The sequence below is a fragment of the Salvelinus fontinalis genome, chromosome 2 (genome assembly GCF_029448725.1).
Source record: "Salvelinus fontinalis isolate EN_2023a chromosome 2, ASM2944872v1, whole genome shotgun sequence".
Classification (NCBI taxonomy): Eukaryota; Metazoa; Chordata; class Actinopteri; order Salmoniformes; family Salmonidae; genus Salvelinus; species Salvelinus fontinalis.
The window spans coordinates 78,213,215-78,231,646 of NC_074666.1; the positions used below are offsets into that span (position 1 = coordinate 78,213,215).

Genomic DNA, 18,432 nt, shown 5'->3' on the forward strand with positions numbered 1-18,432 from the left:
CAGCGTTGAGATTTCCTGCAATGACAACAAGCTTAGTCCGATGATGCTGTGACACACCGCCCCAGACCATGACGGACACTCCACCTTGATCCCGCTCCAGAGTACAGGCCTCGGTGTAACGCTCATTCCTTCGACGATAAACGCGAATCCGACCATCACCCCTGGTGAGACAAAACCGCGACTCATCAGAAAAGAGCACTTTTTGACAGTCCTGTCTGGTCCAGCGACAGTGGGTTGTGCCCATAGGCAATGTTGTTGCCGGTGATGTCTGGTGAGGACCTGCCTTACAACAAGCCTACACGCACTCAGTCCAGCCTCTCTCAGCCTATTGCGGACAGTCTGAGCACTGATGGAGGGATTGTGCGTTCCTGGTGTAACTCGGGCAGTTGTTGTTGCCATCCTGTACCTGTCCCGCAGGTGTGATGTTCGGATGTACCGATCCTGTGCAGGTGTTGTTCCACGTGGTCTGCCACAGAGGACGATCAGCTGTCGTTCTGTCTCAGGTGTCTCACAGTACGGACATTGCAATTTATTGCCCTGGCCACATCTGCAGTCTTCATGCCTCCTTGCAGCATGCCTAAGGCACATTCACGCAGATGAGCAGGGACCCTGGGCATCTTTCTTTTGGTGTTTTTCAGAGTCAGTAGAAAGGCCTCTTCAGTATACTAAGTTTTCAAAACTGTGACCTTAATTGCCTACCGTCTGTAAGCTGTTAGTGTCTTAATGACCGTTCCACAGGTGGATGTTCATTATTTGTTTGCGGTTCATTGAACAAGCATGGGAAACAGTGTTTAAACCCTTTACAATGAAGATCTGTGAAGTCATTTGGATTTTTACAAATTATCTTTGAAAGACAGGGTCCTGAAAAAGGGACATTTCTTTTTTTGCTGAGAGAGAGAGATATATATATATTTATATATATAAACTCATTCAATAATTGTTTTGCTATTTAAAAGTTAATTTATTGAAACCGGACTATCAACTATTTATATCGTGGAACACAATCTTCAAAAAGGCAGCAACCTCAGCAGTGGCACTTGCTTGTAGAAGCCTATCTGTGCAATGGCATAGCTTTGTTTTGTTATTTCAGCAGGCAAAATGCTCTTCTTTCCCAAACCCTTATCACAATCAAGAGACCTATTTTATTGTAAAAACAACAACAACAAAAAACATGTAAAATAACTAAATGATATAAAACAGAATTTCCAAATGAAAAAAGTTTCCGGTACAAAGTGATCTCACGTCTGGAACAGTCATTTTTAGAGTGATCATTTAAAACGGGGCTCAATTTGGCGAGGTGAAATCATTTTTTTCCGGGTTACAAACCAAAATCTGTCTTCTTTTCCATATACAGACGTTCAATTTTGTTTATTCTGCCTTTTCTTTGGAATTTTCCAAATGGATTAACAATTCCACATTGAACACTGCATGGGGATGAATTACAGCCATGACATCTGTTTGGTGAGTAGGCCTAGGCTTAATGATTCTGATAAATGTTTAGGGCGGCTATAGCCTAGGCTAACCAATTCTAAACGGACTAGTAGTTCACAAAGTAGCATAAGTGGAAAATAGACAGGACACAATCTTTCCAAAACTGCAGCGCTCGTTGTTTGAACATATTTCCCTACTTCAGCAGTCCATTAAGTAGTCCATTAAGAATTTGTGATAAAACTGTCATTTGGCAAGGAATGAAGCTTGTGTATCCCTACAGAAAGAAATGCCTATTAAAAACCTAATGGGAGCCTGCGGCTATGGAACCCTGACCTGTTCACTGGACGTGCTACCTGTCCCAGACCTGCTGTTTTCAACTCTCTAGAGACCGCAGGAGCGGTAGAGATACTCTTAATGATCAGCTATGAAAAGCCAACTGACATTTACTCCTGAGGTGCTGACCTGCTGCACCCTCGATAACTACTGTGATTATTATTATTTGACCATGCTGGTCATTTATGAACATCTTGGCCATGTTCTGTTATAATCTCCATCCGGCACAGCCAGAAGAGGACTGGCCACCCCTGATATCCTGGTTCCTCTCTAGATTTCTTCCTAGGTTCTGGCCATTCTAGGGAGTTTTTCCTAGCCACCGTGCTTCTACACCTGCATTGCTTGCTGTTTGGGGTTTTAGGCTGGGTTTCTGTACAGCACTTTGAGATATCAGCTGATGTACGACGGGCTATATAAATAAAATTTGATTTGAGGAGAGGGAGCGGTCGGAACGCAACTGAGTGAGTGAGACAAGGAGGGGAAAGGGAATTTAGGGAGAATAACGGTGTGATGCTTAGCTTGGTTTTCTTTTTGTTGTGCCCCACAAATGCACATGTACAAACGGAACACTAGAGTCAAAGCAAATTAACGTCTTCAAGACAACATTTTGATTTCTGGTTAAAGATGGAGTTTTTACATCCGTTCGAGTACTCATGCCTATCCCTAGTTTCTAGTGTTCAGAATTTCGGTATAGTACTCACGGTGAGGTGCGAGTTGGCTGGCAGGCCCAGGGAGATGTTAGGCAGCGAGGGGGACGTGTAGAGGCTCAGCGGACTGACTGTCCCATCAGCGTGGAGGGACCGCAGCTGCTGCACAGAAAAGAGGGAGGAAAAAGTGATTGAGTGAGAGAGCGTGAGAGAGAGGGCGAGAGAGAGAGGAGCGAGCAAGAGAGAGGTGCGAGCAAGAGAGAGGTGCGAGCAAGAGAGAGGTGCGAGCAAGAGAGAGGTGCGAGCAAGAGAGAGGTGCGAGCAAGAGAGAGGTGCGAGCAAGAGAGAGGTGCGAGCAAGAGAGAGGTGCGAGCAAGAGAGAGGTGCGAGCAAGAGAGAGGTGCGAGCAAGAGAGAGGTGCGAGCAAGAGAGAGGTGCGAGCAAGAGAGAGGTGCGAGCAAGAGAGGTGCGAGCAAGAGACCGTGTGAGGGCAAGAGAGAGAGGAGCGAGCGAGCGGAGCCAGCGAGAGAGAGAGGAGCCAGCGAGAGGAGCGAGAGGGGCGAGCGAGCGAGAGAGAGAGGGGCGAGCGAGCAAGAGAGAGAGGGGCGAGCGAGCAAGAGAGAGAGGGGCGAGCGAGCAAGAGAGAGAGGGGCGAGCGAGCAAGAGAGAGAGGGGCGAGCGAGCAAGAGAGAGAGGGGCGAGCGAGCAAGAGAGAGAGGGGCGAGCGAGCAAGAGAGAGAGGGGCGAGCGAGCAAGAGAGAGAGGGGCGAGCGAGCAAGAGAGAGAGGGGCGAGCGAGCAAGCGAGAGGGGCGAGCGAGCAAGCGAGAGGGGCGAGCGAGCAAGCGAGAGGGGCGAGCGAGCAAGCGAGGGGGGCGAGCGAGCGAGCAAGAGAGAGAGGGGCGAGCGAGCGAGCAAGAGAGAGAGGGGCGAGCGAGCGAGCAAGAGAGAGAGGGGCGAGCGAGCGAGCAAGAGAGAGAGGGGCGAGCGAGCGAGCAAGAGAGAGAGGGGCGAGCGAGCGAGCAAGAGAGAGAGGGGCGAGCGAGCGAGCAAGAGAGAGAGGGGCGAGCGAGCGAGCAAGAGAGAGAGGGGCGAGCGAGCGAGCAAGAGAGAGAGGGGCGAGCGAGCGAGCAAGAGAGAGAGGGGCGAGCGAGCGAGCAAGAGAGAGAGGGGCGAGCGAGCGAGCAAGAGAGAGAGGGGCGAGCGAGCGAGCAAGAGAGAGAGGGGCGAGCGAGCGAGCAAGCGAGAGAGGGGCGGGCGAGCGAGCGAGCAAGCGAGAGAGGGGCGAGCGAGCAAGCGAGAGAGGGGCGAGCGAGCAAGCGAGAGAGGGGCGAGCGAGCAAGCGAGAGAGGGGCGAGCGAGCAAGCGAGAGAGGGGCGAGCGAGCAAGCGAGAGAGGGGCGAGCGAGCAAGCGAGAGAGGGGCGAGCGAGCAAGCGAGAGAGGGGCGAGCGAGCAAGCGAGAGAGGGGCGAGCGAGCAAGCGAGAGAGGGGCGAGCGAGCAAGCGAGAGAGGGGCGAGCGAGCAAGCGAGAGAGGGGCGAGCGAGCAAGCGAGAGAGGGGCGAGCGAGCAAGCGAGAGAGGGGCGAGCGAGCAAGCGAGAGAGGGGCGAGCGAGCAAGCGAGAGAGGGGCGAGCGAGCAAGCGAGAGAGGGGCGAGCGAGCAAGCGAGAGAGGGGCGAGCGAGCAAGCGAGAGAGGGGCGAGCGAGCAAGAGAGAGAGGGGCGAGCGAGCAAGCGAGAGAGGGGCGAGCGAGCAAGAGAGAGAGGGGCGAGCGAGCAAGAGAGAGAGGGGCGAGCGAGCAAGAGAGAGAGGGGCGAGCGAGCAAGAGAGAGAGGGGCGAGCGAGCAAGAGAGAGAGGGGCGAGCGAGCAAGAGAGAGAGGGGCGAGCGAGCAAGAGCAAGAGAGGTGTGAGCAAGAGACCGTGTGAGGGCAAGAGAGAGAGGAGCGAGCGAGCGGAGCCAGCGAGAGAGAGAGGAGCGAGCGAGCCAGCAAGCGAGAGGAGCGAGCGAGCCAGCAAGCGAGAGGAGCGAGCCGAGCGAGCAAGCGAGAGAGAGAGGGGCGAGCGAGCGAGAGAGAGAGGGGCGAGCGAGCGAGAGAGAGAGGGGCGAGCGAGCAAGAGAGAGAGGGGCGAGCGAGCAAGAGAGAGAGGGGCGAGCGAGCAAGAGAGAGAGAGGGGCGAGCGAGCAAGAGAGAGAGGGGCGAGCGAGCAAGAGAGAGAGGGGCGAGCGAGCAAGAGAGAGAGGGGCGAGCGAGCAAGAGAGAGAGGGGCGAGCGAGCAAGAGAGAGAGGGGCGAGCGAGCAAGAGAGAGAGGGGCGAGCGAGCAAGAGAGAGAGGGGCGAGCGAGCAAGAGAGAGAGGGGCGAGCGAGCAAGAGAGAGAGGGGCGAGCGAGCAAGAGAGAGAGGGGCGAGCGAGCAAGAGAGAGAGGGGCGAGCGAGCAAGAGAGAGGGGCGAGCGAGCAAGAGAGAGGGGCGAGCGAGCAAGAGAGAGAGGGGCGAGCGAGCAAGAGAGAGAGGGGCGAGCGAGCAAGAGAGAGAGGGGCGAGCGAGCAAGAGAGAGAGGGGCGAGCGAGCAAGAGAGAGAGGGGCGAGCGAGCAAGAGAGAGAGGGGCGAGCGAGCAAGAGAGAGAGGGGCGAGCGAGCAAGAGAGAGAGGGGCGAGCGAGCAAGAGAGAGAGGGGCGAGCGAGCAAGAGAGAGAGGGGCGAGCGAGCAAGAGAGAGAGGGGCGAGCGAGCGAGCAAGAGAGAGAGGGGCGAGCGAGCGAGCAAGAGAGAGGGGCGAGCGAGCGAGCAAGAGAGAGAGGGGCGAGCGAGCGAGCAAGAGAGAGAGGGGCGAGCGAGCGAGCAAGAGAGAGAGGGGCGAGCGAGCGAGCAAGAGAGAGGGGCGAGCGAGCGAGCAAGAGAGAGAGGGGCGAGCGAGGCGAGCGAGCAAGCGAGAGGGGCGAGCGAGCAAGCGAGAGGGGCGAGCGAGCAAGCGAGAGGGGCGAGCGAGCAAGCGAGAGGGGCGAGCGAGCAAGCGAGAGGGGCGAGCGAGCAAGCGAGAGGGGCGAGCGAGCAAGCGAGAGGGGCGAGCGAGCAAGCGAGAGGGGCGAGCGAGCAAGCGAGAGGGGCGAGCGAGCAAGCGAGAGGGGCGAGCGAGCAAGCGAGAAAGGCGAGCGAGCAAGCGAGAGGGGCGAGCGAGCAAGCGAGAGAGGGGCGAGCGAGCAAGCGAGAGAGGGGCGAGCGAGCAAGCGAGAGAGGGGCGAGCGAGCAAGCGAGAGAGGGGCGAGCGAGCAAGCGAGAGAGGGGCGAGCGAGCAAGCGAGAGAGGGGCGAGCGAGCAAGCGAGAGAGGGGCGAGCGAGCAAGCGAGAGAGGGGCGAGCGAGCAAGCGAGAGAGGGGCGAGCGAGCAAGCGAGAGAGGGGCGAGCGAGCAAGAGAGAGAGGGGCGAGCGAGCAAGAGAGAGAGAGAGAGAGGAGCGAGAGGAGCGAGAGGAGCGAGAGGAGCGAGAGGAGCGAGAGGAGCGAGAGGAGCGAGAGGAGCGAGAGAGAGGAGCGAGAGAGAGGAGCGAGAGAGAGGAGCGAGAGAGAGGAGCGAGAGGAGCGAGAGAAAGGAGCGAGCGAGAGAGAGGAGCGAGAGAGAGGAGCGAGAGAGAGGAGCGAGAGAGCGAGAGAGAGGAGCGAGAGAGCGAGAGAGAGGAGCGAGAGGAGCGAGAGGAGCGAGAGGAGCGAGAGGAGCGAGAGGAGCGAGAGGAGCGAGAGAGCGAGAGAGAGGAGCGAGAGAGCGAGAGAGAGGAGCGAGAGAGCGAGAGAGAGGAGCGAGAGAGCGAGAGAGAGGAGCGAGAGAGAGGAGCGAGAGAGCGAGAGAGAGGAGCGAGAGAGCGAGAGAGAGGAGCGAGAGAGCGAGAGAGAGGAGCGAGAGAGCGAGAGAGAGGAGCGAGAGAGCGAGAGAGAGGAGCGAGAGAGCGAGAGAGAGGAGCGAGCGAGAGGGAGGAGCGAGCGAGAGGGAGGAGCGAGCGAGAGGGAGGAGCGAGCGAGAGGGAGGAGCGAGCGAGAGGGAGGAGCGAGCGAGAGGGAGGAGCGAGCGAGCGAGAGGAGCGAGAGGAGCGAGCGAGAGGAGCGAGCGAGCGGAGCGAGAGAGAGGAGCGAGAGAGCGAGAGAGAGGAGCGAGAGAGAGGAGCGAGAGAGAGGAGCGAGAGAGCGAGAGAGAGGAGCGAGAGAGCGAGAGAGAGGAGCGAGAGAGCGAGAGAGAGGAGCGAGGGAGCGAGAGAGAGGAGCGAGAGAGCGAGCGAGAGGAGCGAGAGGAGCGAGCGAGAGGAGCGAGCGAGAGGAGCGAGCGAGAGGAGCGAGCGAGAGGAGCGAGCGAGAGGAGCGAGCGAGAGGAGCGAGCGAGAGGAGCGAGCGAGAGGAGCGAGAGAGAGGAGCGAGCGAGAGGAGCGAGAGAGAGGAGCGAGAGAGAGGAGCGAGAGAGCGCGAGAGAGGTGCGAGAGAGCGAGAGAGAGGAGCGAGAGAGCGAGAGAGAGGAGCGAGAGGGAGGAGCGAGCGAGAGGGAGGAGCGAGCGAGAGGGAGGAGCGAGCGAGAGGGAGGAGCGAGCGAGAGGAGCGAGCGAGCGGGAGGAGCGAGCGAGAGGGAGGGCGAGCGAGAGGAGCGAGCGAGAGGAGCGAGAGGAGCGAGAGAGAGGAGCGAGAGAGAGGAGAGAGAGAGCGAGAGGAGCGAGAGAGAGGAGCGAGAGAGCGAGAGGAGCGAGAGAGCGAGAGAGAGGAGCGAGAAAGAGGAGCGAGAGAGCGAGAGGAGCGAGAGAGCGAGAGGAGCGAGAGAGCGAGAGAGAGGAGCGAGAGAGAGGAGCGAGCGAGAGGGAGGAGCGAGCGAGAGGGAGGAGCGAGCGAGGCGAGCGAGCGAGAGAGAGGAGCGAGAGAGAGAGAGGAGCGAGAGAGAGGAGCGAGAGAGAGGAGAGAGAGAGCGAGAGGAGCGAGAGAGCGAGAGGAGCGAGAGAGAGGAGAGAGAGAGCGAGAGGAGCGAGAGAGAGGAGCGAGAGAGCGAGAGGAGCGAGAGAGCGAGAGAGAGGAGCGAGAGAGCGAGAGGAGCGAGAGAGCGAGAGGAGCGAGAGAGCGAGAGGAGCGAGAGAGCGAGAGGAGCGAGAGAGCGAGAGGAGCGAGAGAGCGAGAGGAGCGAGAGAACGAGAGGAGCGAGAGGAGCGAGAGAGCGAGAGGAGCGAGAGGAGCGAGAGAGCGAGAGGAGCGAGAGAGCGAGAGGAGCGAGAGAGCGAGAGGAGCGAGAGAGAGAGAGGAGCGAGAGAGAGAGAGGAGCGAGAGAGCGAGAGGAGCGAGAGAGAGGAGCGAGAGAGCGAGAGGAGCGAGAGAGCGAGAGAGAGAGCGAGAGAGAGGAGCGAGAGAGCGAGAGAGAGGAGCGAGAGGAGCGAGAGAGAGGAGCGAGAGAGAGGAGCGAGAGAGCGAGAAAGAGGAGCGAGAGAGCGAGAGGAGCGAGAGAGCGAGAGGAGCGAGAGAGCGAGAGAGAGGAGCGAGAGAGAGGAGCGAGCGAGAGGGAGGAGCGAGCGAGAGGGAGGAGCGAGCGAGGCGAGCGAGCGAGAGAGAGGAGCGAGAGAGAGAGAGGAGCGAGAGAGAGGAGCGAGAGAGAGGAGAGAGAGAGCGAGAGGAGCGAGAGAGCGAGAGGAGCGAGAGAGAGGAGAGAGAGAGCGAGAGGAGCGAGAGAGAGGAGCGAGAGAGCGAGAGGAGCGAGAGAGCGAGAGAGAGGAGCGAGAGAGCGAGAGGAGCGAGAGAGCGAGAGGAGCGAGAGAGCGAGAGGAGCGAGAGAGCGAGAGGAGCGAGAGAGCGAGAGGAGCGAGAGAGCGAGAGGAGCGAGAGAACGAGAGGAGCGAGAGGAGCGAGAGAGCGAGAGGAGCGAGAGGAGCGAGAGAGCGAGAGGAGCGAGAGAGCGAGAGGAGCGAGAGAGCGAGAGGAGCGAGAGAGAGAGAGGAGCGAGAGAGAGAGAGGAGCGAGAGAGCGAGAGGAGCGAGAGAGAGGAGCGAGAGAGCGAGAGGAGCGAGAGAGCGAGAGAGAGAGCGAGAGAGAGGAGCGAGAGAGCGAGAGAGAGGAGCGAGAGGAGCGAGAGAGAGGAGCGAGAGAGAGGAGCGAGAGAGCGAGAGAGCGAGAGAGAGGAGCGAGAGAGCGAGAGAGCGAGAGGAGCGAGAGAGCGAGAGAGCGAGAGGAGCGAGAGAGCGAGAGGAGCGAGAGAGCGAGAGGAGCGAGAGAGCGAGAGGAGCGAGAGAGCGAGAGGAGCGAGAGAGCGAGAGGAGCGAGAGAGCGAGAGGAGCGAGAGAGCGAGAGGAGCGAGAGGAGCGAGAGAGCGAGAGGAGCGAGAGAGAGGAGCGAGAGAGCGAGAGGAGCGAGAGAGAGAGAGGAGCGAGAGAGCGAGAGGAGCGAGAGAGAGGAGCGAGAGAGCGAGAGAGAGGAGCGAGAGAGAGGAGCGAGAGAGAGGAGCGAGAGAGAGGAGCGAGCGAGAGAGCGAGCGAGAGAGCGAGAGGAGCGAGAGAGCGAGAGGAGCGAGAGAGCGAGAGGAGCGAGAGAGCGAGAGAGCGAGAGAGAGGAGCGAGAGAGCGAGAGGAGCGAGAGAGCGAGAGAGCGAGAGAGAGGAGAGAGAGGAGCGAGAGGAGCGAGAGAGAGAGAGCGAGAGGAGCGAGAGAGAGAGAGCGAGAGGAGCGAGAGAGAGGAGCGAGAGGAGCGAGAGAGAGGAGCGAGAGAGAGGAGCGAGAGAGAGGAGCGAGCGAGAGGAGCGAGAGAGAGGAGCGAGAGAGCGAGAGGAGCGAGAGAGCGAGAGAGCGAGAGAGCGAGAGGAGCGAGAGAGAGGAGCGAGAGAGAGGAGCGAGAGAGAGGAGCGAGAGGAGCGAGAGGAGCGAGAGGAGCGAGAGGAGCGAGAGGAGCGAGAGGAGCGAGAGGAGCGAGAGGAGCGAGAGGAGCGAGAGGAGCGAGAGGAGCGAGAGAGAGGAGCGAGAGAGCGAGAGAGCGAGAGAGAGGAGCGAGAGAGAGGAGCGAGAGAGAGGAGCGAGAGAGCGAGAGAGCGAGAGAGAGGAGCGAGAGAGCGAGAGGAGCGAGAGAGCGAGAGGAGCGAGAGGAGCGAGAGGAGCGAGAGAGAGGAGCGAGAGAGCGAGAGGAGCGAGAGAGAGGAGCGAGAGAGCGAGAGGAGCGAGAGGAGCGAGAGGAGCGAGAGAGAGGAGCGAGAGAGCGAGAGGAGCGAGAGAGAGGAGCGAGAGAGCGAGAGAGAGGAGCGAGAGAGCGAGAGGAGCGAGCGAGAGAGAGGAGCGAGCGAGAGAGAGGAGCGAGCGAGAGAGAGGAGCGAGCGAGAGAGAGGAGCGAGCGAGCGAGAGGAGCGAGAGAGCGAAGCGAGAGAGCGAGAGGAGCGAGAGGAGCGAGAGGAGCGAGAGAGCGAGGGGAGCGAGAGAGCGAGGGGAGCGAGAGAGCGAGGGGAGCGAGAGAGCGAGAGAGAGGAGCGAGAGAGAGGAGCGAGAGAGAGGAGCGAGAGAGAGGAGCGAGAGGAGCGAGAGAGAGGAGCGAGAGAGCGAGAGGAGCGAGAGGAGCGAGAGAGAGGAGCGAGAGAGAGGAGCGAGAGAGAGGAGCGAGAGGAGCGAGAGGAGCGAGAGAGAGGAGCGAGAGAGCGAGAGGAGCGAGAGAGAGGAGCGAGAGAGCGAGAGGAGCGAGAGAGAGGAGCGAGAGAGCGAGAGGAGCGAGAGAGCGGAGCGAGAGAGCGAGAGGAGCGAGAGAGCGAGAGGAGCGAGAGAGAGGAGCGAGAGAGCGAGAGAGAGGAGCGAGAGAGCGAGAGGAGCGAGAGAGAGGAGCGAGAGAGCGAGAGGAGCGAGAGAGCGAGAGAGAGGAGCGAGAGGAGCGAGAGAGCGAGAGAGAGGAGCGAGAGAGCGAGAGGAGCGAGCGAGAGAGAGGAGCGAGAGAGCGAGAGAGAGGAGCGAGAGAGCGAGAGAGAGGAGCGAGCGAGAGAGAGGAGCGAGAGAGCGAGAGGAGCGAGCGAGCGGAGCGAGAGGAGCGAGAGAGAGGAGCGAGAGAGCGAGAGAGAGGAGCGAGAGAGCGAGAGAGAGGAGCGAGGGAGAGGAGCGAGAGAGCGAGAGAGAGGAGCGAGGGAGAGGAGCGAGCGAGAGAGCGAGAGAGAGGAGCGAGAGAGAGGAGCGAGAGAGAGGAGCGAGAGAGAGGAGCGAGAGAGAGGAGCGAGAGAGCGAGAGGAGCGAGAGGAGCGAGAGGAGCGAGAGAGCGAGAGGAGCGAGAGAGAGGAGCGAGAGAGAGGAGCGAGAGAGCGAGAGGAGCGAGAGAGAGGAGCGAGAGAGCGAGAGGAGCGAGAGAGCGAGAGGAGCGAGAGAGAGGAGCGAGAGAGCGAGAGAGAGAGCGAGAGAGCGAGAGGAGCGAGAGAGAGGAGCGAGAGGAGCGAGAGGAGCGAGAGAGAGGAGCGAGAGAGCGAGAGAGGAGCGAGAGAGCGAGAGGAGCGAGCGAGAGAGAGGAGCGAGAGAGCGAGAGAGAGGAGCGAGAGAGCGAGAGAGAGGAGCGAGAGAGCGAGAGGAGCGAGCGAGAGAGAGGAGCGAGAGAGCGAGAGGAGCGAGCGAGCGGAGCGAGAGGAGCGAGAGAGAGGAGCGAGAGAGCGAGAGAGAGGAGCGAGAGAGCGAGAGAGAGGAGCGAGGGAGAGGAGCGAGCGGAGAGAGAGGAGCGAGCGGAGAGAGAGGAGCGAGCGAGAGAGCGGAGCGAGCGAGCGAGAGGAGAGAGCGGAGCGAGCGAGCGAGAGGAGCGAGCGAGAGGAGCGAGCGAGCGAGAGGAGCGAGAGAGAGGAGCGAGAGAGAGGAGCGAGAGAGCGAGAGGAGCGAGCGAGAGGAGCGAGAGAGCGAGAGGAGCGAGAGAGAGGAGCGAGAGGAGCGAGAGGAGCGAGAGAGCGAGAGGAGCGAGAGAGAGGAGCGAGAGAGAGGAGCGAGAGAGAGGAGCGAGAGAGCGAGAGAGAGGAGCGAGAGAGCGAGAGAGCGAGAGAGAGGAGCGAGAGAGCGAGAGAGAGGAGCGAGAGAGCGAGAGAGAGGAGCGAGGGAGCGAGAGAGCGGAGCGAGAGAGAGGAGCGAGAGAGAGGAGCGAGGGAGCGAGAGAGCGGAGCGAGAGAGAGGAGCGAGGGAGCGAGAGAGAGGAGCGAGCGAGAGGAGCGAGCGAGAGAGAGGAGCGAGCGAGCGAGCGGAGCGAGCGAGAGGAGCGAGAGAGGGGAGCGAGAGAGCGGAGAGAGAGGAGCGAGCGAGAGAGCGGAGCGAGGGAGAGGAGCGAGAGAGCGAGAGAGAGGAGCGAGAGAGCGAGAGAGAGGAGCGAGGGAGCGGAGAGAGCGGAGCGAGGGAGCGGAGAGAGCGGAGCGAGGGAGCGAGAGAGCGGAGAGAGCGGAGCGAGGGAGCGAGAGAGCGGAGAGAGCGGAGAGAGCGGAGAGAGCGGAGAGAGCGGAGAGAGCGGAGCGAGCGAGAGGAGCGAGAGAGCGAGGGAGCGAGAGAGCGAGCGAGAGGAGCGAGAGAGCGAGAGAGAGGGGCGAGCGAGCGAGAGGGGCGAGCGAGCGAGAGGGGCGAGCGAGCGAGAGGGGCGAGCGAGCGAGAGGGGCGAGCGAGCGAGAGGGGCGAGCGAGCGAGAGGGGCGAGCGAGCGAGAGGGGCGAGCGAGCGAGAGGGGCGAGCGAGCGAGAGGGGCGAGCGAGCGAGAGGGGCGAGCGAGCGAGAGGGGCGAGCGAGCGAGAGGGGCGAGCGAGCGAGAGGGGCGAGCGAGCGAGAGGGGCGAGCGAGCGAGAGGGGCGAGCGAGCGAGAGGGGCGAGCGAGCGAGAGGGGCGAGCGAGCGAGAGGGGCGAGCGAGCGAGAGGGGCGAGCGAGCGAGAGGGGCGAGCGAGCGAGAGGGGCGAGCGAGCGAGAGGGGCGAGCGAGCGAGAGGGGCGAGCGAGCGAGAGGGGCGAGCGAGCGAGAGGGGCGAGCGAGCGAGAGGGGCGAGCGAGCGAGAGGGGCGAGCGAGCGAGAGGGGCGAGCGAGCGAGAGGGGCGAGCGAGGAGAGGGGCGAGCGAGGAGAGGGGCGAGCGAGGAGAGGGGCGAGCGAGGAGAGGGGCGAGCGAGGAGAGGGGCGAGCGAGGAGAGGGGCGAGCGAGGAGAGGGGCGAGCGAGGAGAGGGGCGAGCGAGGAGAGGGGCGAGCGAGCGAGAGGGGCGAGCGAGCGAGAGGGGCGAGCGAGCGAGAGGGGCGAGCGAGCGAGAGGGGCGAGCGAGCGAGAGGGGCGAGCGAGCGAGAGGGGCGAGCGAGCGAGAGGGGCGAGCGAGCGAGAGGGGCGAGCGAGGAGAGGGGCGAGCGAGGAGAGGGGCGAGCGAGGAGAGGGGCGAGCGAGGAGAGGGGCGAGCGAGGAGAGGGGCGAGCGAGGAGAGGGGCGAGCGAGGAGAGGGGCGAGCGAGGAGAGGGGCGAGCGAGGAGAGGGGCGAGCGAGCCAGAGAGCGAGCCAGAGGAGCGAGCCAGAGAGCGAGCCAGAGGAGCGAGCCAGAGGAGCGAGCCAGAGGAGCGAGCCAGAGGAGCGAGCCAGAGGAGCGAGCCAGAGACAAAAAAAGCGAGGGTATTTTCCTGAGAGGGAGAGTGAAGTCTTCCAGCTCACTAAAACATCCCATCAGTGCATGTATATTTAATCTACCCTAGCAACAACTAGAGAGAGGAAGAAAGGAATCCATCTTGTGTTCTATCTGACCCTCTGCAGTATAAACAGATAGGACAGGAGCTCTAACCATAGTGTGACTCATTCTTTCAGCTCGCACAACATTTCTCTCCAAATGCCGCCGAGGCTTCCAGTTCCCTTTGAACAAACGGCTGTTATTTGATGTTTGTGCAGGTGTGCTAGCTAGTACCATTTCAGGAGCTTTTGTAACTTGCCATTTAGACTTCACCTGGCTAACACTGTACAGAAACCCCACATACTGTAGGCTGTGTCCGAAATCTGTCTTGCCTACTACTTACTAAAAATACATACTGTGTACTAATAGCACTACATACTATTTAGAACGTACTGTTTAGTAAAAACGTATGCCGTAAGCCACGAATATCAACATACTAATCATCCATTTAAAAAGATATATAATTTCACCTTTATTTAACCTGGTAGGCCAGTTGAGAACAACTGCGACCTGGCCAAGATAAAGCAAAGCAGTGTGACACATGGGATAAACAAACGTACAGTCAATAACACAATAGAAAAGTCTATATAAAGTGTGTGCAAATGGTGTAAGGAGGTAAGGCAATAAATAAGCCATAGTAGCAAAGTAATTACAATTTAGCAATTAAACACTGGAGTGATAGATGTGCAAGTAGAAATACTGGTGTGCAAAAAAGCAAAAACGTTAATAAAACAATATGGGGATGAGGTAGGTAGTTGAATGGGCTATTTACAGATGAGTTATGTACAGCTGCAGCGATCGGTAGGCTGATGCTTAAAGTTAGTGAGGGAGATATAAGTCTCCAACTGGAACGAATAGCAAAAATCGCTCAAGTCATTGGCAGCAGAGAACTGGAAGGAAAGGCAGCCAAAGGAAGTGTTGGCTTTGGGGATGACCAGTGAGATATACCTGCTGGAGCGCGTGCTACGGGTGGGTGCTGCTATGGTGACCAGTGAGCTGAGACAAGGCGGGGCTTTACCTAGCAAAGACTTATAGATAACCTGGAGCCAGTGTGTCTGGCATGAATATGTGGCGAAGGCCAGCCGACGAGAGCATACAGGTCGCAGTGGTGGGTGGTATATGGGGCTTTGGTGACAAAACGGATGGCACTGTGATAAACTCTACTCAGCAAACTGGATGCTGTCTGAGGCCATTTTGTAAATGACATTGCCGAAGTCAAGGATCGGTAGGATAGTCAGTTTTACGAGGGTATCTTTGGCATCGTGAGTGAAGGATGCTTTGTTGTGAAATAGGAAGCCGATTCTAGATTTAATTTTGGATTGGAGATGCTTAATGAGTCTGGAAGTAGAGTTTATAGTCTAGCCAAACACCTAGGTATTTGTAGTTGTCCACATATTCTAAGTCAGAACCGTCCAGAGTAGTGATGCTGGACGGGCGGGCAAGTGCGGGCAGTGATCGGTTGAAGAGCATCCATTTAGTTTTACTAGCAGTTGGAGGCCACGGAAGGAGTGTTGTATGGCATTGAAGCTCGTTTGGAGGTTTGTTAACACAGTGTCCAAAGAAGGACCAGACGTTTACAGAATGGTGTCATCTGCGTAGAGGTGGATCGAGGAATCACCTGCATTATGAGAAGGCATCATCTAATGTCCAATAGCGCTTGTTCCCCCGCCAGCCGTTCATTTTAGTAGGCCATATTCTGATTATCAGCTGTTGTCAAACACACCAGAGTGCAAAAAGACAATTCTCTTCCTCAATAGTGTGCAGCAATTTCTACTCGATGAAAAGACAAAATTAGTATTACATCCTAGAATTTAAAGCATAATGGATTTTTGAAATTTCACATTTTACTTTATTTTCCACATACCCAAAAAGCATATTATTTAGAATGCAATATCGGTATTCGGACACAGCCATATTTCTCCCTGCCTTGACTTTTTCTCAAGGGCCTTTCTCTTTTTCAGCTCCCCCCAGTGAGTGTCAGCCTTTTTCACAGGTTCTCACTGATAATGACGTTATTGGGGGTAGACTGACTCAACAGAATCACAATTTAAAAAACAGGGAAAATGTTTCTTTTTTTTTTTAAAGTCACCATGCATCCCAAACAAGGTGTTGATCCATGGCAAACTGCCCTATTTGGTGTTAAAACAATGTCACACTCTCCTTTCTGTGTCCGTCTGACCATTTATCAGCCCGGATCTGCTGGGGCGGCGATGACGCAATAACGTTCTTGATGGGGGTGGCTATTTTGGAAAGTTGCACACAGCAGGCTAACAAGGCGCTTGTTATGTCATCAGCGGTCGGCTGTTTCTCCGCTTCGAGAGAATGGCAGTAATCAAGTATTTTCAGGGAGGGAGGGGAGGGAAAATAAATGGTCTCAGATTGACTAATGCTTATAATTTTTGTTGCCCTACTTTTGGAGAGACGAGAGAGGAAGTATTATTGGGTGTTATAAAATGGCAGAGGGAAGATGGCTATAAATTGAGTGTTGAGAGAGCTGTCTGAATGAGAGGACAAAATGCTCATTTGAATTCAAATCATCAATCCTGTGTGAACACACACACACACACACAATTCAATGATTTGTTCTACCAAATAAAAAACACAATTATCCATTAAAACACAGGTCTTCTAAAACAGATATTTGAAGAGGTGGATATGGAGAGTAAGACAGAGTACCTGAGGGCTATAGTGTTCCAGCTACAGCTGTTCTGTAAGTAGCCTGACTACCAGAAAAAACTCAAGTCAAAGGGACAAGAACTGGTAGTTCTGATCAGTGAACTTACAGTATGTTCTGCAATGAAATAGCTAAGGCAGCTAGGCCTATATTTATCTTACAAAATGAACAATGGATCAGGTTTTATTATCAAAATGGAGGATAGCAGTCATTCAGAACACTATGTCTAGCTCTCTCTCCCTCCTACATCCCCCTTCTCATCCCTCTCGCTTTCTCTCCCTCAAGGTTAAGATGTTCCTGGGGCCACTTGATGCTCAGTGTGTATCAGACCAACCTTCCTCCCCCCTAGTCTACCCAAGCTTATTTTCAGGCCTTACTCACTGCAGTCAGCCGCTATCCTCTCGCCCTAGTTTACAAGTCAGCCAAGCACAATGACCATACAAGCATAAAGAATAAGCTACTATTAGCCCTAAAGAACAGTCTACCTAGTCATGTAACACTCCTCATAAGTCCCCATTGCGTTCGATCTATAACTAGCAGCAGGGTTGATAAAAACTAAACCAAACCACCAGGTAGCCTAGAGGTTATAGAGTTCAGCCAGTAACCGAAAGGTTGCTGGATCGAATCCCCGAGCTGACAAGGTAAAAATCTGTCATTCTGCCCCTGAGCAAGGCAGTTAACCCACTGTTCCCCGGGCACTGAAGATGTGGATGTCGATTAACGCAGCCCCCCGCACCTCTCTGATTCAGAGGGGTTGGGTTAAATGCGGAAGACACATTTCAGTTGAAGGCATTCAGTTGTACACCTGACTAGGTACCCCCTTACCCAATCAGAATGGGTTCCATTTGCGTCTCTGTCTTGCAACACTTTTTATACTAATGCTTCTAATGCGATGAGACATTTTATAAAGCATGCACTCTGTTGGTCCCTGGTACCACAACCTTTTGTCCAAGCTATAGGTGATGGATTTTGTATGGTGTGTTATAAAAATGCATCAACACAGACAAACAGCAACACACATTTCAGGGGTTATAAAGTTCCATAGAAGGTAGAATTAGATAGCTTTGTGCAGAGGGGAGGCCCCCCTTGACCCCCTAGCATCCTCCCACAGCCCTCCCCTCTCTTACCTCGGCGTGGATGTTGGGGACAGAGCCGCTGGAGCCGTTCTCTGCGATGGCGCTGTTGGAGCTGTTGGGCGAGCTGGGCCCGGAGCCAGGGGCACTGCTGCACATGGAGGACACTGCAATGACAATGGAACAGGCCACTCAGAGACAGAACCAATGCAGCATCCCAGGCAGACAGACACCACCGCCAAAACCCCTGTGAGGTACAGCCTTTCTCCAGGCTTGCATCAAACTGTACAAATGTGTGAAGAGAAATGTCTAGGTTTTATCAAGCAGTTTTCTATGAGTATACAGAAAGGTAGAAACAGAATAGACGATCATTGGTAACATATACATGGAGTCAGATAACTAGGAAAAAGGACTTCCGAACGTTTCTTTGACTCTTTCAAGAGGCCAACATTCTAAGTCCCAAATCCGAACATCCCCAAAAACCCGGTTCTCTTCTTCCCTACTCCACTGCCAGCTAACCCCCCCCAAACTCATCCCCTTTTGTCCTATTCAAGCCTTGCGTATTAATCCACACCCTACCCTAAAGTCCCTGCTATTTTTGTTTGTCTCCAATAAGCACCTATATTTAGTCCCAGAAAAGCTTCTGCTTTCATTAGCAGATGAAACGGGAGAGTTAAATCAAAAGCCTCTATAAGCATAGCTACTGTTGTGGTCTCAAGAACAACCAGCATTTATACGATCTCCTATGTTTACATAGTACACTACTCAAAAAAATAAAGGGAACACTTAAACAACACAATGTAACTCCAAGTCAATCACACTTCTGTGAAATCAAACTGTCCACTTAGGAAGCAACACTGATTGACAATAAATTTCACATGCTGTTGTGCAAATAGAATAGACAAAAGGTGGAAATTTTAGGCAATTAGCAAGACACCCCCCAAAACAGGAGTGATTCTGCAGGTGGTGACCACAGACCACTTCTCAGTTCCTATGCTTCCTGGCTGATGTTTTGGTCACTTTTGAATGCTGGCAGTGCTCTCACTCTAGTGGTAGCATGAGACGGAGTCTACAACCCACACAAGTGGCTCAGGTAGTGCAGTTCATCCAGGATGGCACATCAATGCGAACTGTGGCATAAAGGTTTGCTGTGTCTGTCAGCGTAGTGTCCAGAGCATGCAGGCGCTACCAGGAGACAGGCCAGTACATCAGGAGACGTGGAGGAGGCCGTAGGAGGGCAACAACCCAGCAGCAGCACCGCTACCTCCGCCTTTGTGCAAGGAGGTGCACTGCCAGCGCCCTGCAAAATGACCTCCAGCAGGCCACAAATGTGCATGTGTCTGCTCAAACGGTCAGAAACAGACTCCATGAGGGTGGTATGAGGGCCCGACGTCCACAGGTGGGGGTTGTGCTTACAGCCCAACACCGTGCAGGACGTTTGGCATTTGCCAGAGAACACCAAGATTGGCAAATTCGCCACTGGCGCCCTGTGACCTTCACAGATGAAAGCAGGTTCACACTGAGCACATGAGCACATGTGACAGACGTGACAGAGTCTGGAGACGCCGTGGAGAACGTTCTGCTGCCTGCAACATCCTCCAGCATGACCGGTTTGGCGATGGGTCAGTCATGGTGTGGGGTGGCATTTCTTTGTGGGGCCGCAC

General features: G+C 56.8%; 1 protein-coding gene across 6 annotated transcripts in view; it reads right to left on the bottom strand.

Annotated features, from left to right (window-relative positions):
• Positions 1 to 18,432, bottom strand: part of LOC129827548 (histone deacetylase 5-like) — a 107,434-nt gene that overhangs the window by 24,379 nt on the left and 64,623 nt on the right. For 5 of the 6 annotated variants that reach the window (XM_055888535.1, XM_055888527.1, XM_055888518.1 and 2 more), the window contains 2 exons: positions 16,823 to 16,935; positions 2,466 to 2,573 (listed from right to left, as the gene is read on the bottom strand). In XM_055888535.1, the coding sequence (XP_055744510.1) occupies positions 2,466 to 2,573; positions 16,823 to 16,935 (221 nt within the window). The remainder of the gene's footprint in view (positions 1 to 2,465; positions 2,574 to 16,822; positions 16,936 to 18,432) is intronic. The other variant, XM_055888500.1, reaches the window with a different exon arrangement.